This window comes from Scyliorhinus torazame, chromosome 14 (genome assembly GCF_047496885.1).
Source record: "Scyliorhinus torazame isolate Kashiwa2021f chromosome 14, sScyTor2.1, whole genome shotgun sequence".
NCBI classification, from domain to species: Eukaryota; Metazoa; Chordata; class Chondrichthyes; order Carcharhiniformes; family Scyliorhinidae; genus Scyliorhinus; species Scyliorhinus torazame.
The window spans coordinates 57,052,329-57,079,885 of NC_092720.1; the positions used below are offsets into that span (position 1 = coordinate 57,052,329).

General features: G+C 48.2%; 1 protein-coding gene across 7 annotated transcripts in view; it reads right to left on the reverse strand.

The window, feature by feature from the left end:
- Positions 1-27,557, reverse strand: part of mcf2l2 (MCF.2 cell line derived transforming sequence-like 2) — a 650,277-nt gene that overhangs the window by 346,265 nt on the left and 276,455 nt on the right. For all 7 annotated transcript variants that reach the window (XM_072474222.1, XM_072474228.1, XM_072474225.1 and 4 more), the window contains exon 3: positions 11,250-11,364. In XM_072474222.1, the coding sequence (XP_072330323.1) occupies positions 11,250-11,364 (115 nt within the window). The remainder of the gene's footprint in view (positions 1-11,249; positions 11,365-27,557) is intronic.

Consider the following 27,557-nt stretch of genomic DNA (forward strand, 5'->3'; position numbering starts at 1 on the left):
ACTCGAACATTGTGGTGGTCTGCTTCATGCTGGACAACACTCCGCAGCAGAGCAGGGGCAAGCTGCAGGAGGAAGAAAAACATCAGTCCTCCTCTGACGAGGAGGATAGCCAGGAAGAAGCAGGCATGGAGCCCGGGCTGGCAGGACAGATCTCCCAAAGTGTGCCCCAGGGCCACCGCACACGGGACAATCTCATCACCTCCCAATTTTACAATCAGGAGGGCCTGGCTACCAGCAGCTCCACCACCCTGTCCCACTTCTCCATACTCTCCACATCCCCACCCCCTACCAGGTGTTGCCGCCTTCCCCACATCCGCTCACATCCTCCCTTGTCCCTTCTTTTTTTACTCTATCCCACCATCCCATCTCCCCCTTCCCTCTCCAAGGGTCCTATCAGCGTCACTACAAGGTGCTGGTCCTGGGTAGGCAGTATCAGTGGGTCTTGTCCAGGGGACGGAGGATGATGACATCATCATGAGGAGGATGAGCGCAGGTGCTCCTCATCGTTTGACAAAGTCTGACTCCCGCCTTCAGGATCACCTTCCACTGTCTCCCCTGGTGATCACTGCCTTTGTGCTGGCCATTCCATCTCATGGACCCATATATCCTTTGGGGGCAGAGGGGGGAGGTGGAGTGGGTGGGGGGGGGGCGGGGGGGGTTGGATATGGAGATGGTGAGCAGTGATGGCTAACTCACTGGATAAGCTGTCCTAAAGGCGGCCTCACACTTCTGGCACCATTCCCTCCGCTTTTGAGGGTGACCCCAGGTGGAACATCCAATTGTCCTGAGCCCTGCCCCATGCCATCCTCCAAAACCCACACCCCACACCACCAACCTGCGACGGCCACCCCACCCAGCACACCTCTACACCCAGCCTATCCCTCACACCCTTCATACAGAGGATTGAGGCAGGTCGGAATGTTGGTGAAAAGCTATTTGACTGTATACATTATTGTGCCCTGACCCCGACATCTACTCTATGTGCTGCACCTGTGCCTACTTAACTGGTGACTAACTTCCTTATTTTCCATGGCCTATCGCTCCTTCTAGACAGCCCATCGCAGAGGTGGTGCGGCCTGCTGCGTATCTCGCTTTCTGACCCGAGGTGTTCTTTAGCTGCCGTCCTCTGGAGGACCTCCATCTGGGATGGGCCTGGCCGACATTTGGGTATCACAGGTATTGAGCTGCCACCCTGTTCTGCCCGCTGCCCATTAGATGCGCAGGCATCAGCTCGGTGAGGGGAAAGGGAACACCTCCCCTGTGAGAGGCATCAGCATGGGCCACATCACTTTGTCCTCTCTCGGGCTACTCGATGGCCCCAGGGCTGCTCCATGCGACGGAGGTGAAGCTGAAGTGAGTTCCGGAGGCTCCACTGTCACCAGACACTGCCAGTCCTGGAGACCCACCCTCATCTCAACCAGGGTCTCGATGTCCTCAACCCAGAGACTGGACCACGTCCCTCTGTTGCTCAGTCATGTCCCTCTGACACTGTACAATGCCCCTCTGGGACTGTGCAATGTCCCTCTGGGCCGAGTGTAGCGGCGCTGGACATTGCCCGCAGCTGGCACGCCAGACCCCTAACCGCTGGGACCACACATGACCCGCGCTATCGGGAACTCGGCCCATCGGAGGCGGATCAACACGGGTGGGACGGCTGATGGCTCTCCGACGGGGTTGCACCGTGTGCGCTGCACGTCCTGAGGATGCCGATTTGGAGGGGTGGGAAAATCGTGAACCGAGGTCAATCCTGCGCCTGCCCCAATTTCAGCATCAGGAGCCATTCTCTGCCCAATCGCCGTTCTCGATTTCACCGTCGGGCTACAGAGAATCCCTCCACGTGCCTCCAGCTAGATCTCTTCATGAGTAAGAATCTAACGATTCCAGAGATAAACGTACAATGAGAGTCCAACCATTGTAACCAGAAGAGTCTTAGACAGAAGTATCCATAAAGTATATGAACTGGTTTGTTGTGGGTTATGTAACTGACTAAATTTAAGCTTAATATGACCATTAAACATTTTGAACATGGGGAGAGGAGTCTCTGTTATTCAGACATTGTTTGTCTCTGCAAGGCTTCAATATTTGATTTTATTAAGTTCTGTTCTAAAAGCAGCTGATTTATTAGAATCTTAATGTATTGTCAATCTCCACTCCAGTGATATCATTTCCTGACAGAAAATTTAATTTAAATAAATAATTAAATGAGGAAAAATTAAACAAGGAAATTAAGTTACCGCGGTAATGGTTCACTTCAAATATTAGGTTAGTTAGCAGTTGTATTGTTGTGAATTGTAATGCCATACAAATTATATTTTTGTGCGGCTCGGTGGCGCAGTGGTTATGCTCAATTCACCTACACTGCTCAGCTTTTGGTTGTGGGGGTGAGACCCACGCAGACATGAGGAGAATGTGCAAACTCCACACAAACAGTGACCTGGGGCCCGATCGAACCCGGGCCCCTGGCGCCGTGAGACAGCAGGGATAACCACTCTGCCACCGTGCCACCCCCCCCCCCCCCCCCCGCCCTTACAAAGGGACTTAATTACCCTTCAGTTTTCAGTTCTGAGGAAGGATCATAAACCTGAATGTCAGCTCCCTTTTTCTCTTTACAGATGCTGATTCATCTATTTGTTTTTTTTCTATATTTTAAACAGCAACATGAGGAGAAATATCCAGTTGGACTGCAAATGTTAATGCGAGGATGAAGCTTCCAGAATAGAAAAGAACTGGGAGATAGTCAGCTGTTTCCGATCAATGGAAATTGAGCTGACAGTGCATTGGGCTGCTGGAATCTATTTTAATACCTTAAAACCAAAAGGTTACGTGTGCATCAGTGCTCTAACATGGGATAATTCCTTTCAAGCACATGCAGTTAATTACATCTTTTATACCACATGTGTGCTGTTGATGCAGTGCCAAAGATTACACTGCAGTAATTCCAAACGTGTAATACAACTATTTCTTATTTACCCTAGAGTGTGATGCCATTTATACAGCACTGTTTGCTCCACTGACAAACCTGGTGACAAATTGCAGTCATCTGGACGTTTCTCCTGCCCATTGAATGCTTCTTTCCAATTTAAACATGCCAAGTTTCTGTAAAGATTCATGGCAATAGGTTTGGGAACTTTCACAGTGACATGAGGAAAACCCTATACATGCAGCGAGTGGTTAGGGTCTGGAAAGCTGTGCCCGAGACTGTGGTGGAGGCAGGTTCAACTGAGGCATTATTATCTGAACAGGAGGACCGGGCAGGGCTATGGGGAGAAGGTAGGAGATTAGGAAGAGGCGAGTTGCTCATTCGGAGAGCCAATGCAGACACAATGGGCCAAATAGCCTCCTTCTGCGTCATACCAAGGCTGTGATTCTTAGAAGTTACTTTACGGAACAGGCCTTTCAGTTCAAACCTGTTTGTGCTGGTGTTTATTCTCCATGAGAGAAAATATATCAAATCACATCCAGCCATTATGGCCATATAACCCCTGCATTTGTAGGCAGCCTTTGAGGAGATCCAGTAAAAGGATATCGACAGTCCATGGGACTCACTAATGTGTAATCTAACATTAAGGAGAATCAGCATCTAAACCTTATTGTAGTCATATTGTGGTCACTTCTCCCACGGCACAATACCATGTCAATTATGGATACTGCGCCCATGGCACAGTGGTTAGCATTGCTACCTCATAGTGGCAGGGACCCAGGTTCAATTCCAGCCTCTGTGTGGAGTTTGCACTTTCTCCCCGTGTGTGTGTGTGTTTCCTCCGGGTGCTTGGGTTTCCTCCCACAGTCCAAGATGTGCAGGTTAGGTGGACTGGCCGTCCCAAATTGCCCTTTAGTGTCCAGAAGGTTAGGTGGGGTTACTGGGTTATGGGGATATGGGGTTTTGGGAAGGGTGCTCTTTCAGAGGGCCCGTGCAGACCAGTGGACCAAATGACCTCCTACTGCATTATAGGGATTCTATGATTCTATGAAGTTTAGTCCACCTATTCAATTAATCATAGTCAGATATAGCAACACCTTTACCCTTGCGGGTCTACTTACTATTGGCAATAACCTGGTAGGGTGTATCCTCAAGCTACGAAAATTTTCATATTAATAATGAGCAATGTGACGACTGCACGAAAATCAAATATTAATATTTTCATATTGATTGTTTCCGGTAATATCGTTCCAAGAGATGTTGAGAGATTTTCAGTCCATGTTCTATTATCACAAAACATCTGAATTTCAGGAGATATTATTGTGAAAACCAAAAACATGAATAGGCCTTTTCATGGGATACCCTGCCTTTATGTATCTCGCTCTCTCTCTTTATACAAAAGAACAGAGTTATGCCATTCTATTAATGACAAAATAGGTAATCAGTCTCTGTGATGGGCTGTGGCTGGTCAAACAAGCTTGTCCAGAATGACAATGGATCTGGAGTGGATCATCCTGGCTGAACTGGAGCATTCTGTGTATTCCCACTAATGAGGTTAAGCCTGAATGGGACAAGGTAATTCAGGCTGTGGATGTATCCCTCTGACTCTGCTGCTAGCACTCTTTTTATCCCCTAAATTGACTGTTACATCTTGGACCCCATTTCTGGACCCAACTTCCGAATGCCTTCCTATCAAAGATGTGCAGGTTAGGTGGATTGGCCATGATAAATTGCCCTTAGTGTCCAAAATTGCCCTTAGTGTTGGGTGGGGTTACTGGGTTATGGGGATAGGGTGGAGGTGTTGACCTTGGGTAGGGTGCTCTTTCCAAGAGCTGGTGCAGACTCGATGGGCCGAATGGCCTCCTTCTGCACTGTAAATTCTATGAAAAAATTCTATGAAGACATCCGAAACTGCTTTTCAAATTTAAAGAAATAGAGAGAGCTATAATCTGATAAAAGATTACATTATCTGGCAATACATTAAAATCCCAGGTCCGTATGCAAATCTTATCTCCAAATTCTTGGCAACTTTTTCTCATATATTTGCATCAGCTATTTCTGGTAGAACTTCCTATACCTATATTTATTTATTTTAAAAAAAAAATATTTTATTGAAAATTTTTGGCCAACCATCACAGTAAATTGTGTATCCTTTACACAGTAATACCACAATATAAATAACAATGGCCAGTTTTATAAACAAGAAAGAAATAATATATAAACAAAAACAAAAACAAAACTAAATGGCAACTGCCTTGTCCCAGATAAATATTCTCCAAAAATATGTTTTAACAGTCCAATATACAATTATCTATAACAACAACCTATACATATTATACTTATATACTTATATATTAACATCCCTGAGAATCCCTCTGGTTCCTCCCCCCCACCCCCCCTCCCCCCCTCCCCACCCCTGGGTTGCTGCTGCTGTCTTCTTCTTTTCCATTCCCTCTATCTTTCTGTGAGATATTCGACGAACGGTTGCCACCGCCTGGTGAACCCTTGAGCCGATCCCCTTAGGACGAACTTAATCCGTTCCAGCTTTATAAACCCTGCCATGTCATTTATCCAGGTCTCCACACCCGGGGGCTTGGCTTCCTTCCACATCAACAGTATCCTGCGCCGGGCTACTAGGGACGCAAAGGCCAAAACATCAGCCTCTTTCGCCTCCTGCACTCCCGGCTCTTCTGCAACCCCGAATATAGCCAACCCCCAGCTTGGTTCGACCTGGGCCCCCACCACCTTCGAAAGCACCTTTGTCACCCCCACCCAAAACCCCTATAGTGCCGGACATGACCAGAACATGTGGGTGTGATTCGCTGGGCTTCTCGAGCATCTCGCACACCTATCCTCTACTCCAAAAAATTTACTGAGCCGTGCTCCAGTCATATGCGCCCTGTGTAACACCTTAAATTGTATCAGGCTTAGCCTGACGCACAAGGACGATGAGTTTACCCTACTTAGGGCATCAGCCCACAGCCCCTCCTCAATCTCCTCCCCCAGCTCTTCTTCCCATTTCCCTTTCAGCTCATCTACCATAATCTCCCCCTCGTCCCTCATTTCCCTATATATGTCTGATACCTTACCGTCCCCCACCCATGTCTTTGAGATCACTCTGTCCTGCACCTCCTGCGTCGGGAGCTGCGGGAATTCCCTCACCTGCTGCTTCGCAAAAGCCCTCAGTTGCATATACCGGAATGCATTCCCTTGCGGCAACCCATATTTTTCGGTCAGCGCTCCCAGACTTGCAAACGTCCCATCTACAAACAGATCTCTCAATTGTGTTACTCCTGCTCTTTGCCATGTTCCAAATCCCCCATCCATTCTCCCCGGAACAAACCTATGGTTATTTCTTATCGGGGACCACACCGAGGCTCCCGTCTTTCCCCTGTGCCGTCTCCCTTGCCCCCAAATTTTCAGAGTAGCCACCACCACCGGGCTTGTGGTGTATTTCTTTGGTGAGAACGGCAACGGCGCCGTCACCATGGCTTGTAGGCAAGTCCCCCTACAGGACGCCTTCTCCAATCTCTTCCACGCCGCTCTCTCCTCTTCTCCCATCCACTTACATACCATTGAGATATTGGCGGCCCAGTAGTACTCACTTAGGCTCGGTAGTGCCAGCCCCCCCCCCATCCCTCCTACGCTGCAAAAATCCCTTCCTCACTCTCGGGGTCTTCCCGGCCCACACAAAACGCATGATACTCTTCTCAATCCTTTTGAAAAAAGCCTTCGTGATCACCACCAGGGGCACTGAAACACAAAGAGGAATCTCGGGAGGACCACCATTTTAACCGCTTGTACCCTCCCTGCCAGTGACAGGGATACCATGTCCCATCTCTTGAAGTCCTCCTCCATCTGTTCCACCAACCGCGTTAAGTTTAACCTATGCAATGTACCCCAATTCTTGGCTATCTGGATCCCCAAGTAGCGAAAGTCCCTTGTTACCTTCCTCAGCGGTAAGTCCTCTATTTCCCTGCTCTGCTCCCCTGGATGCACCACAAACAGCTCACTTTTCCCCATGTTCAGCTTATATCCTGAAAATTCTCCAAACTCCCCAAGTATCCGCATTATCTCTGGCATCCCCTCCACCGGATCCGCCACATACACCAATAAATCGTCCGCGTAAAGAGATACCCGGTGTTCCTCTCCTCACCTGAGTACTCCCCTCCACTTCCTGGAACCCCTCAATGCTATTGCCAGGGGCTCAATCGCCAGTGCAAACAGTAACGGGGACAGAGGACATCCCTGCCTCGTCCCTCTATGGAGCCGAAAATACGCAGACCCCCGTCCATTCGTGACCACGCTCGCCATCGGGGCCCTATACAGCAGCTGTACCCATCTAATATACTCATCTCCAAAGCCAAATCTCCTCAACACCTCCCACAAATAATCCCACTCCACTCTATCAAATGCTTTCTCGGCATCCATCGCCACCACTATCTCCGCTTCCCCCTCTGGTGGGGGCATCATCATTACCCCTAGCAGCCTCCGTATATTCGTATTCAGCTGTCTCCCCTTCACAAACCCAGTTTGGTCCTCATGGACTACCCCCGGGACACAATCCTCTATCCTCATTGCCATTACCTTGGCCAGAATCTTAGCGTCTACATTTAGGAGGGAAATAGGTCTATAGGACCCGCATTGCAGCGGGTCTTTTTCCTTCTTTAGGAGAAGCGATATCGTTGCCTCCGACATAGTCGGGGGCAGCTGTCCCCTTTCCTTCGCCTCATTAAAGGTTCTCATCAGTATCGGGGCAAGCAAGTCCACATATTTCCTATAAAATTCGACTGGAAATCCATCCGGTCCCGGTGCCTTCCCCGCCTGCATACTCCTAATTCCTTTCACTACTTCCTCTATCTCGATCTGTGCTCCCAGTCCCACCCTCTCCTGCTCCTCCACCTTAGGAAATTCCAGCCGGTCCAGGAAGCACATCATTCTCTCCTTCCCATCTGGGGGCCGAGCTTCGTATAATCTTTTATAGAATGCCTTGAACACTCCATTCACTCTCTCCGCTCCCCGCTCTATCTCTCCTTCCTCATCCCTCACTCCCCCTATTTCCCTCGCTGCTCCCCTTTTCCTCAATTGATGGGCCAGCAACCTGCTCGCCTTCTCCCCATACTCATACTGTTCACCCTGTGCCTTCCTCCACTGTGCTTCTGCAGTACCCGTTGTCAGCAAGTCAAATTCTACGTGTAGCCTTTGCCTTTCCCTGTACAGTCCCTCCTCCGGTGCCTCCGCATATTGCCTGTCTACCCTCAGATGTTCTTGCAGCAACCGCTCCCGTTCCCTACTCTCCTGCTTTCCTTTATGTGCCCTTATTGATATCAGCTCCCCTCTAACCACTGCCTTCAGCGCCTCCCAGACCACTCCCACCTGGACCTCCCCATTATCATTGAGTTCCAAGTATTTTTCAATGTACCCCCTCACCCTTAGACACACCCCTTCATCTGCCATTAGTCCCATGTCCATTCTCCAGGGTGGACGCCCTTCTGTTTCCTCCCCTATCTCCAAGTCTACCCAATGTGGAGCGTGATCCGAAATGGCTATAGCCGTATACTCCGTCCCCCTCACCTTCGGGATCAACGCCCTTCCCAAAACAAAAAAGTCTATTCGCGAATAATCTTTGTGGACATAGCAGAAAAACGAAAACTCCTTACTCCTAGGTCTGCTAAATCTCCACGGGTCTACTCCTCCCATCTGCTCCATAAAATCTTTAAGCACCTTGGCTGCAGCCGGCCTCCTTCCAGTCCTGGATCTCGACCTGTCCAGCCCTGGCTCCAGCACCGTATTAAAATCTCCCCCCATTACCAACTTTCCCACCTCTAGGTCCGGGATGCGTCCTAGCATGCGCCTCATAAAATTGGCATCATCCCAGTTCGGGGCATATACGTTTACCAAGACCATCGCCTCCCCCTGTAATTTGCCACTCACCATCACGTATCTGCCCCCGCTATCCGCCACTATGGTCTTTGCCTCAAACATAACCCGCTTCCCCACTAGTATAGCCACCCCCCTGTTTTTCGCATCCAGCCCCGAATGAAACACCTGCCCCACCCATCCTTTGCGCAGTCTAACCTGGTCTATAGTTTCAAGTGCGTCTCTTGTAACATAACCACGTCTGCCTTAAGTTTCTTAAGGTGTGCGAGTACTCGTGCCCTCTTTATCGGCCCGTTCAGCCCTCTCACATTCCACGTGATCAACCGGGTTGGGGGGCTTTTTACCCCCCCCCCTCTTGTCGATTAGCCATCCCCTTTTTCCAGCTCCTCACCCGGTTCCCACGCAGCTGTGTCCCCCCCAGGCGGCGCCCCCCCCGCCCACCCCTCCCCATTCCGGCTCCCCCCTCTCCCCAGCAGCAGCAACCCAGTAACTCCCCCCTCCCACCCCCCCTGCTAGATCCCCCACTAGCGTATTTACACCCCCCATGTTGCTCCCAGAAGTCAGCAAACTCTGGCCGACCTCGGCTTCCCCCCGTGACCTCGGCTCGCACCGTGCGACGCCCCCTCCTTCCTGCTTCCCTATTCCCGCCATGATTATCATAGCGCGGGAGCAAAGCCCGCGCTTCCCTTTTGGCCCCGCCCCCCATGGCCAACGCCCCATCTCCTCCACCTCCCTTCCTCCCTCCACCACCGCCTGTGGAAGAGAGAAAAGCTACCGCATCGCAGGATTAATAACATAAAACTCATCTTTCCCCCCCTTTTTCCCCCCTCTTCGCCCCCCATACTCGCCCCACCACTTTGTTTCAAACGTTCTTTTTTAGTAGCCCGCTTATTCCAGTTTTTCTTCCACAATAAAAGTCCACGCCTCATCCGCCGTCTCAAAGTAGTGGTGCCTCCCTTGATATGTGACCCACAGTCTTGCCGGTTGCAGCATTCCAAATTTTATCTTCTTTTTGTGAAGCACCGCCTTGGCCCGATTAAAGCTCGCCCTCCTTCTCGCCACCTCCGCACTCCAGTCTTGATATACGCGGATCACCGCGTTCTCCCACCTACTGCTCCGAGTTTTCTTTGCCCATCTAAGGACCATCGCTTTGTCAATAAAACGGAGAAATCTCACCACTATGGCTCTAGGAATTTCTCCTGCTCTCGGTCCTCGCGCCATCACTCGGTATGCTCCCTCCACCTCCAGCGGACCCGCCGGGGCCTCCGCTCCCATTAACGAGTGCAGCATCGTGCTCACATATGCCCCGACGTCTGTTCCTTCTGCACCTTCAGGAAGACCAAGAATCCTTAAATTATTCCTCCTCCCGTTATTCTCCAGCACCTCCAATCTTTCCACACATCGTTTATGGTGTGCCTCGTGCATCTCCGTCTTCACCACCAGGCCCTGTATATCGTCCTCGTTCTCGGCAGCCTTTGCCTTCACGACCCGAAGCTCCCGCTCCTGGGTCTTTTGCTCATCCTTTAGCCCTTCGATCGCCTGTAATATCGGGGCCAACAGCTCCTTCTTCATCTCCTTTTTAAGCTCTTCCACGCAGCGTTTCAAAAACTCGTGTTATTCAGGGCCTCATATTAAACTGCCACCTTCCAACGTCATCTTGGTTTTTGCTTGCCTTCCTTGCCGCTGCTCTAAAGGATCCACCGCAATCCGGCCACTTTCCTCTCCTTTTACCATCCGTATCCATGGGGGATTCCCTTCTGGTTTACCGCACAGTGCTTTCAGCCGTTAAAATTGCCGTTGGGGCTCTTATTAAGAGCCCAAAAGTCCGTTCCACCGGGAGCTGCCGAAACGTGCGGCTTAGCTGGTCATCGCCGCACCCGGAAGTCCAGCCTTGCAGACTGTTGACAACAATCTGCTCCTGTTCCACCGCGTTATACCTATATTTATAATGACACAAAAAACTCTACCCATGTCTCAGACTGTAATTACATCCTCCTGCCAGCAGAGGCTATGCAGTGCCTCAGAGTTATGTCTCCCGACAACAAAGAAATTGTCACGCTCGAACTAGTCCATTTCGCAACTGCAAAATTGCTGAAGTTGTAGTTTTTAAATAATGAGATAGGAAGATGAGAAACACCAGTGCAAACAGGATAAAATTGGAATACTTTCCATTGAGTTCAACATCTTGGCTGTGGAATTGCTGTCACGAAAGATGTGGAAATGACAAGTACAAATATTCCTCTCAATATTGCTCTGTGAGCATTCTACCCATGGGTACTTTCTCAATCCTGCTTTGGTACAAACTTACAAAACAGAAAGTTGTGAACTTGTGTAACCAAGTTCCACAGCCATAAATTAAATGCACTGGAAGTCTAATGAGGAATGTATTAAATACGCATAAAATACAACATTTGCAGGTATAATTGACAGTAGCAGAAACACAGCTCACCTTGGAATGCTTGTCAAATATGTTACAACACTCAGAAAATCTTCATCAGAAAGACCTCCAAAGGCAGTGTGTTCTGGAAAAGTGATGATTGGTGCACCATCTATGCTTCGTCCCCCTGTGTTAAAAATATTTGTTGTAGAAGATTATTGAAGAAAATAAATCTGCAATGATTTATAGTAACAACATTTACAAATAGTAAAACAATTGTTAACACGCTCCCACTGGCGCTGGTACATACACAGCACATCACTGAAGTATGCAGATCAGGTGCAAAAGCAAAATACTGTTGTGCTGGAAATCTGAGAATACAATCTGCCTGAATTACTGACTCTACCCAGCATTTTCTCTTTAATTTCAAATGTCTAGTATACATAGTATTTTGCTTCAGCTAAGGAGCATTCAAGGTTCGGCCTGTAGTCGGGATCACAGTAGATATTCTCAGCAGGACCCTCAGTGGGTCACTACTATTGGCCTGAGCCTCCCAGAACTATATGAGGAATTTGCGAAGGTTCCTGATCAAATTGTATTTTGTGGCTGCTTGCTGGGTATGCAAGATTTTATTCAACTAATATATCCCCCAGGGTTGAACATCCTGGTGCCATTCACCCTTCAGGTTCACCCATGAAGAATATCAACTGGATGGAATACTAGTGACAGCGGGCAACTATAAACCAGTGTCACCAGCTATAAGAAGATGCACTGGAGGAATTCACCAAGGCTCCTTAGACAGCACCTTCCAAACCCATGACCACTACCATCTAGAAGGACAAGGGCAGCAGATACATGGGAACGCCACCACCCGGAAGTTAGCTTCCAAATCACTCATCGCCCTGACTTGGAAATATACCACCGCTCCTTCACTGTCGCTGGGTCAAAATCCTGGAACTTTCTCCCAAACAGCACTGTGGGTGTATCTGCACCACATGGTCTGCAGTGGTTCAAGAACACAGCTCACCCCCACCTTCTCGAGAGCAGTTAGGGATGGGAAATAAATGCTGGCCTAGCCGGCGACACCCACATCCCGGAAAAATTAAAAGAAATATCACACCAAACGTGAGCCTTCAGCACATGCAGGGAAAAAAGCAGACGTCTGCAGTGTGGCAGGAAGCCATTCAACCTACCATGTCAGCACCTTGTCAGATCAATCAAAAAATGGAAGGATGCGTCTCACAACGATGATATAAAATTGAAAATGTTATCTCAATGTTTTCACGCAATTAAAAACATTGGCCTAGTTTTTGCACTTTGTGTACACCAGTTCAAATTTTGCCTGTTTTTAAAAATTTTACTCGAGTGGTAACTGATTTCAAGATCTTCCCAACACAATATGGCAAAGACATTATACTGCTTTACCTGGTGGCTGCTGTTACCAGCAAACTGTGGAGTTTGCACATTCTCTCCGTGTTTGCGTGGGTTTTGCCCCCACAACCCAAAGATGTGCAGGGTAGGTGGATTGGCCACTCTAAATTGCCCCTTAATTGGAAAAAATGAATTGGGTACTCTAAATGTATTTTTAAAAACTGTTTGTAAAAATGTAAAAATGTGACAGTAACCTGATCAGCCTGGGTGTACATAACTTGTCATCAACTGTACCACAATAAAATGCATTTTTGTTGTTATCCTGAACCTGCCTCTCAGGACTTCAGTTCCTGCTGGATACATGCATATCAGATGCGGACAGGATTGAAATAAAAAATAGGAATTGGCGTAAATACTCAGCAGATCTGTCAGTGTCCTGGTGGGGAGAAAAAGTCAACATTTCAGGTCAATGAAACAGAAAGAAATTTGACGTTTGTTGGTTGAAATAAGAAGTTGTTTTGGTTCCTTCTCCAAATAAAAGATGTTGCTATGGGAATCCATGTGGACTTCACCCTAAAGCCTTGAAAGAAATGGATAATGAGATAGTTGATCCATTGAGTCTAATTTTCCAAAATTCCTTAAATACAGGGAAGGTTCCATTAGATTGGAAGATCTCCTTTATTCAAAAAGGTGAGGGATACAGAAAGCAGGAAACTACAGGCCAGTTAGCCTAACTTCTGTCATAGGGAAAATGTTAGAAACCATTCGTAATGGTCACTCACCACACTGACTTGAAAATATATCGGCGTTCTCTCACTGTCGCTGGGTCAAAATCCTGGAATTCCCCCCTAACAGCACTGTGGGTGTACCTACACCTCAGAGACTGCAGCGGTTCAAGAAGGGCTCACCACCACCTTCTGAAGGGCAACGAGGGATGGGAAATAAATGTTGCCCTAGCCAGCGACGCCCACATTCAGTAAATTAATTTTTCTTAAATGTTACTGCAGGCCACTTGGAAAAGTTCAAGGTCATCAGTCAGAGTCAACTGGTGCGATTTAACGAAAAAATAAGAGTCTCGTTTTGGGCATGTTTAGTGGCTGTTTCTAGGTGCCTGCAGCACCGAAAGCGACCCCGCTATTAAACGGGACTGTGAGTTTTTTACGGGCCTTGGTGAGGAATGACCGACCGAGACCCCACTTAGCTTAATTTCCTCGCGAGATTTACCGGCCCCATTGGGTCACCGAGTCGGGTGCAATGAGGCCGCACGATTTTGCCCAAGATAGTTTTGTGAAAGGGAAATCATATTTAACCAATTTATTGTGCTGCGGATAAAGGGGAACAGGTGGATGTACTGTACTTAAATTTCCAGAAGGCATTTGATAAGGTGCCCCATCAAAGGTATTTGCAAAAAATAAAAGCTCATGGTGTAGGAGGTAAAATATTGGCATGGGTTGAAGTTTGGCTAGCTAATAGGAAACAAGGAGTTGGCATAAATTGGTCTTTTTCTGGTTGTCAGGATGTGACAAGTGGTCTGGTCATAGGGATCAGTGCTGGGACTCAACTTTTTACAATTTATATAAATGACTTGGATGAAGGGACTGAAGATGTAGTTGCTAAATTTGTTGATGAGATAAAGATAAGTAGGTAAGTGAATTGTGAAGAAGGTATAAGGAATATAAAATGAAACAGAGGTAGGTTAAGTGAGTGGGCATATATCTGACAAATGGAATACAATGTGGGTAAATGAGAAATTATCCACTTTGACAGGAAGAATAAAAGATCTTATTATTTAAACGATGAGATATTGCAGAGCTCTGAGATACAGAGGGATCTGGGTGTTCTAGTGCATGAATCTCAAAAGGCTGGTATACAGGTACAGCAAGTAATTCGGAAAGTTTTGGAATGTTATTGTTTATTGTGGGGGGATTGATTACAAAAGTTGATAGGTTATGCTTCAGTTATATAGGGTGAGACCACATCTGGAGTATTGTATACAGCATTGATCTCCCTGTCTAAGGAAACATGTAAGCATGTTAAAAAAAAGTTGAGAGGTTTACTAGACTAATACCAGGAATGAGTGGGTTGTTTTACGGGGAAAGGCTGGAGAGGTTAGGTTTGTATCCACTAGAGTTTAGAACAGTAAGAGGAAACTTGATCAAAACCTTTAAGATTCTGAGGAGTATTGACAGGGTGGATGTTTCCTTATGTCGGAGAATCTAAAACTAGGGATCACTGTTTAAAAAAAGGGGTCGTTCATTTAAGATTGAGATGAGGAGAATTTTTTTTCTTTCATAGGTGGTGAGTTTCTACAACTCTCTTCCTCAAAAGACAGTGGAAGCAGAATCTTTGAATATTTTTAAGGCAGTGATAGATAGATTCTTGGTTAACAAGGGGATGAAAGGTTATTGGCGGATAGCCAGATATGTGAAGTTGAAGTTACAATCAAATAAGCTATGATCATGGTGGCACAGTCACTCTGCTGCCTCACAGCGCCAGGGGTTCAATTCTGCCTTGGGTCACTGTGTGGTGTTTGCATGTTTCCCCGTGACTACATGGGTTTCCTCCGGGTGCTCCGGTTTCCTTTGTCTTGTGAGTGTCCCTTTAAGAAAGGTTTAGTCTCTTGTCATGTGACTTGTAGCACATTGGGCTGTGGCTGTGAGATGTGAGGTGAGAGGGGGTTTTAGTTTCAGTTTGATTGCTATGGACTGCAGAAAGAGAAAAGAAGTATTTTCTGCCTTTCTCTGTTTTCATTTTAAATGCTGTTCCAGTAGAGGCACATTGGGTGTGGCTGACTGCCTTGGAGGTGTAGTTGATTTCCGGAAGGAGTTTGAAACTGCTGGTTGAGACTGGATCAGAGTCTCAGGGAGGGGACCCCTCCCATTCAAATGAGAATACAGTGTGCTGGGCCATGCCCTTGAAAAGGGGTTTTGGTTTAATTGGATTTTGTTATTGAATTGGAACAGCTAAGGGGGACGTCATTAAGTGTTATACATAGATTACTGTAGATGTGTGGTGTCTTTATGTTTGTAATTGATAATTTTTGCTGTGTTTATATATATATATATATATATATATATATGTTATACCTATGTTAACTACATTCTTAAAATAAACCTTATTTGGATTAAAATGTCTAGGAAATCTGATCAATCACACCTGCAGCAAAGGCGTTGTGCTCATCCTAGCCAAATTCAACATGATGTCGGAGAATCTAAAACTCATAATACACTTTGGAGTTTGTAAGCCCTGGTCCGTAACACCTTCCACAGTCCAAACATGAGCATATTAGGTGGATTGGCCATGATAAATTGCCCCTTAGTGTCTAGGGATGTGCAGGTTAGGTTATGGAGTTATGGGGTGGGGGGAGTGGAGAACGGTCGGTGCAAACTCGATGGGCCAAATGGCATCCGTCTGCACAATAGGGATTCTATTGAAGGGAGGAGCAGGCTGAGGGGCCGAGTGGCCTACTCCTGTTTCTAATTCCTATGTTCGAATGTTAGCGTTAGTAATTCAAAAACTCTCTAGTCAGGAAAGACTAGTTATAGCTAAATATGCAACACAAAGCTGTGAGGCCGAGCACTTACATTTCAGCCCAATAGAAGATGGTATGAGTATTTACTAAGATGTTGAGGTTGTGCGTGACTCAAGAATAAACTGGTTTACAGCAGTTAACATAAGAAGGACAGAGACGGTTAGTATTATAAAGGAAATAAATGCTCTTGGTAAAGTATAAAATATGAGTTTGAACCTGAGCTCAGAATCAGGGTACCATTGGCATTTGTCTGAATAAGCAGCCTTGCAGCAGTGGATAGAAATGGGGACATAGCTATGGACTTTTAGACAAAGGTTTACTGAAGTGTATTTCATCTTCCAGTACTAAGTTCAGGAATATTTTATGGAGTTTACAAGAATGAAAGGTGGGGCGGGATTCTTCGACCTTGAGATCAATGGACCTTTCCATGGTCCGTGGCGATCTTGTGATGGGCGCAGCCGAAGAATCCAGCCATGATCTCATTGAAACACACAAGGTGCTGAAGGGGCTTGACAGGGACAGTTTCGGGATAAGGGGCCGATTATTTGGTGCTAAGGTGAGGAGACATTTCGTCACTGTGATGAACGTATTACTACTACCATTCATCATTGTATTGCATTACATTGTATTGCATTATGTTGATGCCCTTGTGGGCTCCGCCTATGGCTCCGCCCCCTCGGGGGAGGTATATAGATCTGCAGCCTGCAGGCGGCACTCAGTACAGAGCAGTCGCAGGCAGGCACAGTTCTAGCTGATTAAAACCATTGTTCACTTCTACTCATCGTCTCGTGTGAATTGATGGTCGCATCATTCATTTAAAGGGTTGCGAATCTTTGGAATTCACTACCCGAGAGGGTTGTAGATTCTCCATTACTGAATATATTGAAGGCTGATATAGATGGATTGTTGGTCACCTGGGGAATCAAGGGAGTGCATGGGAAGTGGAATTGAAATGAAAGATCAGCCATGATCATACTGAACAATGGAACAGGCTCAATGGACCATGTGGTCTACTGTTACTCCTATTTCTTATGTTTGTTTTGATCTTATGACTTAATTTTGTACATGGAGTGAGGCTTTTTACCAAACTGATACTGGAGTTAAAAGGTTAAATCATCCATTTACGGAGACTAAGCTTGTTTTCCCTTGAATATAGAAGATTAAGAGGTGTCTATTTGAAGTGTTCCAGATGACTGAACGATTTGACTGGATAGAATCTGGGAGTGGAATCATAGAATGGTTTTACCACAATAGGAGGTCATCACGCCCGTCGAGTCTGTGCCACCTCTCCGCAAGGGATATTCAGCCTAATCCCACTGTTTACTCTCTCCATGTAGCCTTGTTTCAATCCTAACATATTCCCACTGCCCAATCACTCCCCATAGCCCCGTATCAATTCTAAACTAATCACACTGCCCCACACTCTCCCACAGCCCTGACATTATAATAGTGTTAGGAGTTCTAATTAATATGGCACAAGGAAGTACTGAGGATTTTGCCAAAGGTTGTTGTCGTGTTGGGTGTTCCGATACACAAACGAACCAACACGGTTGTAGATGGTACAACTCTGTTTTATTGTTCTGTACAATAATAACTATTAACCTCTGGCTGTGGTTCGTACTTCACCAGCTAACCTGTGGACCCAGCCCTTGCACTATCTTTATGAGGCACTCAGCACATGGTGTATGTCTGAGTGGCACGCTGTGAGCTCTGTGCTCTGAGCTATCTCCTGGTAGAATGAGCGGGAACTGTGGTGTTCCCTGTTTCATAGTGCGTGTGCTCCCACTGGTGATAGGCTGTGATGTTGTATGTGTGTTGGTTGGTCCAACTACCTGTCCATCAGTGTGTGTGTGTGATTGCACCATGACATGTTAATGTGGATATCATGACATCCCCCCTTTTCACAAGGATATGTGCCTACATGGTAATAAATATTGGTGTGTACTGAGTGCATCTGAGTATGTGTGTGCAATATTTACAACATGTACATGAGGCTAAACTATATACATAGGAAGGTGTCAGGTGCAACAGAGCAACGAGGTTGTACCACGAACAAAACAAGTGCAAACAGCAAACATCGAAAGAGAACTTCTGGAACGACAAGAAAGAAACACGTTAACGGTATTGCAAAACAATTCAGTGAGTCCAATGTGCAAACAGGCTCATAAGTCCAGTCTATTAGGTGGGCGACGAATTCGGGTTGACCGTTAGGGTGGCACACCATTCATCGCCCGGATCAATGCTGTGCACTGGCATCGGCTGGTGGGTCCGACTTGGGGACATCCGGTTCTTGTTTATTACCGCATCGCGGAAGGGTTCCCGGCCGTCGGTATCACCGGTCTGCACGTCATCAGGGTATGACTCAGTGTATGGGGGCTGAATGGCCCGCACGTCCCTGCGAGGCTGGCGGAATTGCGGAGTGTTGACAGGTTGAGCTGCTCGACAGCAGGCAGCATAGTGGCCCATCCTGCCACAGCGGAGGCATTGTCGCGCTTTGGCCGGACATTGCCGCTTTAAGTGTGCGGATCCACAGTTGCCGCACGTCGTGACGTCATGGCGTTCGTTCCGCCACCGCGCATGCATGATGCGGTCCTGCATAGAGCGCGCCTGCGCATCCCGTCCCTCTGCGTCGACGTCCCCTCTTTTGCCGTGTACAAGTGCGGGAGGCCTCGGAAAGCACGCGAAATGGCTGCCCTCGTCCGGGCCGGGGGCCGGGAGGAACTCGATTGACTGGACCCGCTCGGCCTCGTAGGACCCCTGCCGTGCCGATTCGGCCGCCTGGATTTGGGAGAACCGGCTGGTCGCGTTTTCGTGGAGGACGCAGGTCTCAATGGCGGTAGCTAGTGTGAGGCGCTTTATTTTGAGGAGCTGCTGACGTAGGGTGTCTGAGGTGACCCCAAAAACTATCTGATCCCGAATCATGGAGTCAGAGGTGGCCTCATAGCCGCAGGACTGCGCGAGGATACGGAGGTGTGTCAAATAAGATTGAAAAGGCTGATCCTGACCCTGTAGGCGCTGCAGGAAGAGGTACCTCTCGAAGCTCTCATTAACTTCCACGCTGAAGCGTTCCTTAAATTTTAGAAGGACGGTCTTGTATTTTGTCTTGTCCTCGCCTTCCGCGAATGCCAGGGAGTTGTAGATGTGGATGGCGTGTTGCCCTGCCATGGTGAGGAGGAGGGCGATCTTCCTGGTGTCCGCATTCTCCCTGTCTGTGGCTTCTAGGAAGAGTTGGAAGCGCTGTTTAAACAGCTTCCAGTTGACGCCGAGATTTCCAACGATTTGGAGCGGCTGCGGCGGGCTGATGGTTTCCATGGCGCAGGATGGCGGGTTTCTGAAGAGGTGCAGGTAGGTCTCACAGTCGCTGGTGAGTTTCCAGACCTGGTATCATGTCGTGTTGGGTGTTCCGATACACAAACGAACCAACATGGTTGTAGATGGTACAACTCTGTTTTATTGTTCTGTACAATAATAACTATTAACCTCTGGCTGTGGTTTGTACTTCATCAGCTAACCTGTGGACCCAGCCCTTGCACTATCTTTGTGAGGCACTCAGCACATGGTGTATGTCTGAGTGGCACGCTGTGAGCTCTGTGCTCTGAGCTATCTCCTGGTAGAATGAGCGGGAACTGTGGCGTTCCCTGTTTTATAGTGCGTGTGCTCTCACTGGTGATTGGCTGCGATGTTGTGTGTGTGTTGGTTGGTCCAACTGCCTGTCCATCAGTGTGTGTGTGATTGCACCATGATATGTTAATGTGGATATCATGACAGTAGGTATCATGACCGGTGCTGGCTTGGCGGGCCAAAGGGCCTGTTCCTGTGCTGTATTGTTCTTTGTTCTTTGTAAAGTGCAGAATATCGGTCATGATATCAAATCACAAACATCATGGCAATTAAAATTTGAACCGAATGAAATTATAGCAAATAATTCAAATATTTACTGCTGCAGGTTTTTTGTTCAACTGGTGGCAACATGTGTCTTAAATTATTTAAAATGTATTTTTGTTAATCTGTTTTTTAAAAAGCACAAATAAGTTGCAGTGTTTGAAGCACACAGGTTCAGACTGCATTGTGACATGCCTTCTGGGGTAGGGGGAAGGAGGTATCCACGTTCCATGGTGAACCTTGTAGCTCATCCTTTGGCTTTCAAACTCAGATTTCTATTTTTATCATCCTGAGCCGTGCAACTTCTGTCAGTCAAAGTAAACCTCCCAAAGCTAGGACTCATTTCCAACATACAGCCTTATGGCGAAAGAAATTCCTACATGCAGGCCTCCCTTTGCTGTGAGATAACAGTATGTGTGCTGCAATAGCTGACAATTCAGGAAAGATGCTCGAACTACTAGCGACACACAAAAATCATTCGAATCTCTGACGCCACTTTCAAACTATTTTGAATGACACAAATTAAAATAAGCCTGATGTAAACAGTTTATTTCAAACCTGCTATCTTTTATCACTGAAATGTATCGCCTGCCACAAATACCTGCAGTAAAGTGATAATACCTGTCTTGATTCACAGTATATGAATAGCCAGGAGGTCAAATTGATTTTGGACAAACATAAACAAACCTAGACGTGATGATTAACATCAACAGGAAGTCTTGTGGCATAGTGCATTCCTCACTCTGAGCCAGGAGCGCTGGATTCAAGTCCCACTCCAGGGCCAGGATTTTACAGCCCCTTCCGCCTGGCAGGATATTATGGTCCTGCCGAAGTAAATAACAATTTGAATGTCCCAGGAGGCCTGCTGTGGCAGGGCTATAAAATCCTGGCCCAGGACCAGAACAAAGAACAAAGAAAAGTACAGCACAGGAACAGGCCCTTCGGCCCTCCAAGCCTGTGCCGATCATGATGCCCTAACTAAAAAACAAAACTTCTGCCCTTACTCGGTCCGTATCCCTCTATTTCCTCCCTATTCCTATATCCATCCAGATGCCTCTTAAATGTTACTAATGTGCCTGCTTCCACCACACCCTCTGGCAGTGCGTTCCAGGCACCCACCATTCTCTGCATGAAAAACCTACCCCGCACATCTCCCTTAAACCTTCCCCCTCTCACCTTGAACCTGTGCCCCCTTGTAATTGACATTTCTACCCTTGGAAAAAGCCTCTGACTGTCCACCCTGTCTATGCCTCTCATAATTTTGTAGATCTTTATCAGGTCTCCCCTCAGCCCCATCTTTCCAGTGAAAACAGTCCTAGTTTATTCAATCTCTCCTCATAGACAACACCCTCGAGAGCAGGCAATATCCTGATGAATCTTCTTTGCACTCTCTCCAAAGCTTCTTCGACCTTCTGATAATGTGGTGACCAGAACTGCGCACAATACTCCAAATGCGGCCTAACCAAGGTTTTATATAGCTATGACATGATTTCCCAACCCCTGTACTCAATGCCCCGGCTGGTGAATGCAAGCATGCCTTCACAAAAGGTGCCGTCATAACATGTAAATCCTCCCAATATATCAATGACAGGCAGTAAGGGCAGCAGAATTTCCTGGTCAGCCAGAACCATGAAGCAGCTTCAGAACAACAGCCTCCCCATGTTAAAGGACAACATGCACAAGCTCTTGCCAGCGAGGAGGACACTAGCAATACCCCATGGCAAGCATTCTCCTCATTTCAAAGGACTTTGAGAGAGAGAGAGACAGAGACTGTTAGCAAATCATGGAATGGAGCTTTAACGTGTCTCCTCTAGTAGAAAAGCCACCAATGTTAACTTACAGTACACCCTCACAAAATCTAGTATTGGCCTGACAAGGGCCAAGTTTGTTACTGCTACATTTATGCAATGACTGTCTCCAGAAAGGAAAAAGCCCAACATTCTCCCTCTCACCTTCAACTCTGCTTTATCTTCAACATCTTGACATAGCCATTGGCTAATTGCAACTATCAACACAATAGTTATAAAGGCAATACATAGCATCTCTGTGACAAGTGGCCTCGGAGATCATCCCGATCTCAAAGAACAAAGAACAAAGAAAAGTACAGCACAGGAACAGGCCCTTCGGCCCTCCAAGCCTATGCTGATCATGCTGCCCGTCTAAACTTAAATCTTCTACACTTCCTGGGTCCATATCCCTCTATTCCCATCCTATTCATGTACTTGTCAAGATGCCCCTTAAACTTCACTATCGTCCCTGCTTCCACCACCTCCTCTGGCAGCGAGTCCCAGGCACCCACTACCCTCTGTGTAAAAAACTTGCCTTGTACATCTCCTCTAAACCTTGCCCCTCGCACCTTGAACCTATGCCCCCTAGTGATTGACCCCTCTACCCTGGGAAAAAAGTCTTGTAGACCTCTATCAGATTGCCGCTCAACCTCCTTCATTCCAGTGAGAACAAACCAAGTTTATTCAACATCTCCTCATCGCAAATGCCCTCCATACCAGGCAACATCCTGGTAAATCCCTTCTGCACCCTCTCTAAAGCCTCCACATCCTTCTGGTAGTGTGCCGACCAGAATTGAACTTTATACTCCAAGTGTGGCCTAACTAAGGTTCTATAGAGCTGCAACATGACTTGCCAATTTTTATGTGCAATGCCCCGGCCAATGAAGGCAAGTATGCCGTATGCATTCTTTTAAAAAATACATATATTTTATTCAAGATTTTTTGGCCAAACATAACAGTACATGGTTTTTCTTTTAAACAACAATAAAGGCATATAAATAACAGTGGCCAGTTTTAAACAAGTAAATAAATAATATATAAACAGAAACAAAAACAAAACTAAATGGCAACTGCCTTGTCAAAAATAGTTACTCTCCAAAATTACAATCCAACAGTCCAATATACATTACCTATAGCAAATGTCTATACATATACAATGACATCCCTAAGAGCCCGCCCGGATCCTCCCCCCCCCCCCCCCCCCCCGCGCCCCCCCCCCCCCCCTGGGTTGCTGCTGTTGTCTTTCTTTCTTTTCATTCCCTCTATCGTTCTGTGAGGTAGTTGATGAACGGTTGCCACCGCCTGGTGAACCCTTGAGCCGAACCCCTTAATACGAACTTGATCCGTTCTAACTTTATAAACCCTGCCATGTTGTTTATCCAGGTCTCCACGCCCGGGGGTTTGGCTTCCTTCCACATAAGCAATATCCTGCGCCAGGCTACTGGGGACGCAAAGGCCAAAACATCAGCCTCTCTCGCCTCCTGCACTCCCGGCTCTTCTGCAACCCCGAATATAGCCAACCCCCAGCTTGGCTCGACCCAGACCCCCACCACCTTCGAAAGCACCTTCGCCACCCCCACCCAGAACCCCTGTAATGCCGGACATGACCAGAACATGTGGGTGTGATTCGCTGGGCTTCTCGAGCATCTCCCACACCTATCCTCTACCCCGAAAAATTTACTGAGCCGTGCTCCAGTCATATGCGCCCTGTGTAGAACCTTGAATTGTATCAGGCTTAGCCTGGCACACGAGGACGACGAGTTTACCCTACGTAGGGCATCAGTTCACAGCCCCTCCTCAATCTCCTCCCCCAGCTCTTCTTCCCATTTCCCTTTCAGCTCATCTACCATGATCTCCCCCTCGGCCCTCATTTCCCTGTATATATCCGACACCCTACCATCCCCCACCCATGTCTCTGAGATCACTCTATCCTGCACCTCCTGCGTCGGGAGCTGCGGGAATTCCCTCACCTGTTGCCTCACAAAAGCCCTCAGTTGCATATACCGAAATGCATTCCCTTGGGGCAACCAATATTTTTCCGTCAGCGCTCCCAGACTCGCAAACGTCCCATCTACGAACAGATATCTCAATTGTACTATCCCAGCTCTTTGCCATGCTCCAAATCCCCCATCCATTCTCCCCGGAACAAACCTATGGTTATTTCTTATCGGGGACCGCACCGTCGTTCCCCTATGCCGTCTCCACTGCCCCCAAATTTTTAATGTTGCCACCACCACCGGGCTTGTAGTGTATTTCTTCGGTGAAAACGGCAACGGTGCCGTCACCATTGTTTGTAAACTGATCCCCTTGCAGGACGCCATCTCCAATCTCTTCCACGCCGCTCCCTCCCCTTCTCCCATCCACTTACACACCACTGAAATATTGGCGGCCCAGTAATAATCATTTAGGCTCGGTAGTGCCAACCCCCCCCATCCCTACTACGTTGCAAGAACCCCTTCCTCACTCTCGGGGTCTTCCCGGCCCACACAAAACTCATAATGCTTTTCTCAATTCTCTTAAAAAAAGTCTTCGTGACCATCACCGGGAGGCACTGAAACACAAAGAGGAATCTCGGGAGAACCACCATTTTAACCGCCTGCACCCTACCCGCCAGTGACAGGGACACCATGTCCCATCTCTTGAAGTCCTCCTCCATCTGTTCCACCAATCGTGTTAAATTAAGCCGGTGCAAGGTTCCCCAATTCTTGGCTATCTGAATCCCCAAGTATCGGAAGTCTCTTGTTACCTTCCTCAGCGGTAAATCCTCTATTTCCCTGCTCTGCTCCCCCGGGTGCACCACAAACAACTCACTTTTCCCCATGTTCAATTTATACCCCGAAAAATCCCCAAACTCCCCAAGTATCCGCATTATCTCTGGCATCCCCTCCACCGGGTCCGCCACATACAACAACAAATCATCCGCATACAGAGATACCCGGTGTTCTTCTCCTCCCCTAAACACTCCCCTCCACTTCCTGGAACCCCTCAGTGCTATGGCCAGGGGCTCAATCGCCAGTGCAAACAATAACGGAGACAGGGGACATCCCTGCCTCGTCCCTCTGTAAAGCCGGAAATAATCAGACCCCTGTCCATTCGTAACCATACTCGCCATCGGTGCCCTATACAGCAGCTGTACCCATCCGATATATCCATCTCCGAAGCCAAATCTCCTCAGCACCTCCCACAGATAATCCCACTCCACTCTATCAAATGCTTTCTCGGCATCCATCGCCACCACTATCTCCGCTTCCCCCTCTGGCAGGGGCATCATCATTACCCCTAGCAACCTCCGTATGTTCGTGTTCAGCTGTCTCCCCTTCACAAACCCAGTCTGGTCCTCATGTACCACCCCCGGGACACAGTCCTCTATCCTCGTCGCCATTACCTTGGCCAGAATCTTAGCATCCACATTTAAAAGAGAAATGGGCCTATAGTACCCGCATTGCAGCGGGTCTTTTCCCTTCTTTAGGAGGAGCGATATCTTTGCCTCTGACATAGTCGGGGGCAACTGCCCCCTTTCCCTAGCCTCATTAAAGTTTCTCGTCAGAAGTGGGGCCAGCAAGTCCATATACTTCCTATAAAATTCCACCGGGAATCCGTCTGGTCCCGGGGCCTTCCCCGCCTGCATGCTCCCAATCCCTTTCACTACCTCCTCCATCTCAATCTGTGCTCCCAGTCCCGCCCTCTCCTGCTACTCCACCTTAGGGAATTCCAGCTGATCCAGAAAGCACATCATTCTCTCCTTCCCTTCCGGGGGCTGAGCTTTATATAATCTTTCGTAGAATACCTTGAACACCCCATTTACTCTCTCCGCTCCCCGCTCCATCTCTCCCTCCTCGTCTCTCACCCCTCCATCTCCCTCGCTGCTCCCCTCTTCCTCAGTTGGTGGGCCAACAACCGGCTCGCCTTCTCCCCATATTCATACTGTACACCTTGTGCCTTCCTCCATTGTGCCTCTGCATTACCCGTAGTCAACAAGTCAAATTCTACATGTAGCCTTTGCCTTTCCCTGTACAGTCCCTCCTCCGGTGCCTCCGCATATCGTCTGTCCACCCTCAAAAGTTCTTTCAGCAACCGCTCCCTTTCCCTACCCTCCTGCTTTCCTTTATGTGCCCTAATAGATATCAGCTCCCCTCTAACCACTGCCTTCAACGCCTCCCAGACCACTCCCACCTGAACCTCCCCATTGTCGTTAAGCTCCAAGTACCTTTCAATACACCCCCTCACCCTTAAACATATCCCCTCATCTGCCAATAGTCCCATGTCCATTCTCCAGGGCGGGTGCTGTTCTTTTTCCTCCCCTATCTCCAGGTCCACCCAATGTTGAGCGTGGTCCGAGATAGCTATTGCCGTGTACTCCGTCCCTGTCACCTTCGGGATCAGCGCCCTTCCCAATACAAAAAAGTCTATCCGTGAATTACTTTATGGACATAGGAGAAAAACGAGAACTCCTTACTCCTAGGCCTGCTAAATCTCCAGGGGTCTACTCCTCCCATCTGCTCCATAAAGTCCTTGAGCACCCTAGCTGCTGCCGGCCTCCTCCCGGTCCTGGACCTCGATCTGTCCAGCCCTGGGTCCAGCACTGTATTAAAGTCTCCCCCCATTACCAACTTTCCCGCCTCTAGGTCCGGGATACGTCCCAACATTCGCCTCATAAAATTGACATCATCCTAGTTCGGGGCATATACGTTCACTAGAACCACCGCCTCCCCTTGCAATCTGCCACTCACCATCACGTATCTACCCCCGCTATCCGCCACGATGGTCTTTGCCTCAAACAGTACCCGTTTCCCCACTAATATAGCCACCCCCCTGTTCTTTGTGTCTAACCCCGAATGAAACACCTGCCCCACCCATCCTTTGCGTAGTCTGACCTGGTCTATCAGTTTCAAATGCGTCTCCTGCAACATAACCACATCTGCCTTTAATTTCTTTAGGTGTGCGAGTACCCGTGTCCTTTTAATCGGCCCATTCAGCCCTCTCACGTTCCACGTGATCAGCCGGGTTGGGGGGCTCTTTACCACCCCCCCCCCCTTGTCGACTAGCCATCCCCTTTTTTAATCCAGCTCCTCACCCGGTTCCCACATAGCCGTAACTCCCCCCGACGGCGCCCTCCCGCCTCGACCACCCCACCCCGTACCAGCTCCCCCTTCTCCCCAGCAGCAGCAACCCAGTTAATCCCTCCCCCCCTCCCGCTAGATCCTTTTCTAGCGTAATTGCACCCCCCATGTTGCTCCCAGAAGTCAGCAAACTCTGGCTGACCTCGGCTTCCCCCCGTGACCTCGGCCCCCACTGTGTGAGGCCCCCTCCTTCCTGCTTCCCTGTTCCCGCCATGATTACCATAGCGCGGGAACAAATCCCGCGTTTCCCACTTGGCCCCACCCCTAATGGCCGGCGCCCACAATTCCTCATCCTTCCTCCCCCCCCCCCCCCCCCCCCCCCCACGACATGGGGAAGAGAGAAAAGTTACAGGGTCGCAAGATTAACAACTTGAGAAATCATCCGTTCCCCCTTTTTCCCCCCCTTCACCCCACGTAATCACACCACCACTTTGTCCCAAACGTTCTTTTTCTGGCCCGCCTATTCCAGCTGCTCCTCCACAATAAATGTCCACGCCTCTTCTGCCGTCTCAAAGTAGTGGTGCTTCCCTTGGTGTGTGACCCACAGTCTTGCCGGTTGCAGCATTCCAAATTTGACCTTCCTTTTGTGAAGCACCGCCTTGGCCCGATTGAAACTCGCCCTCCTTCTCGCCAGCTCCGCACTCCAATCTTGATATACGCGGATCACCGCGTTCTCCCACTTACTGTT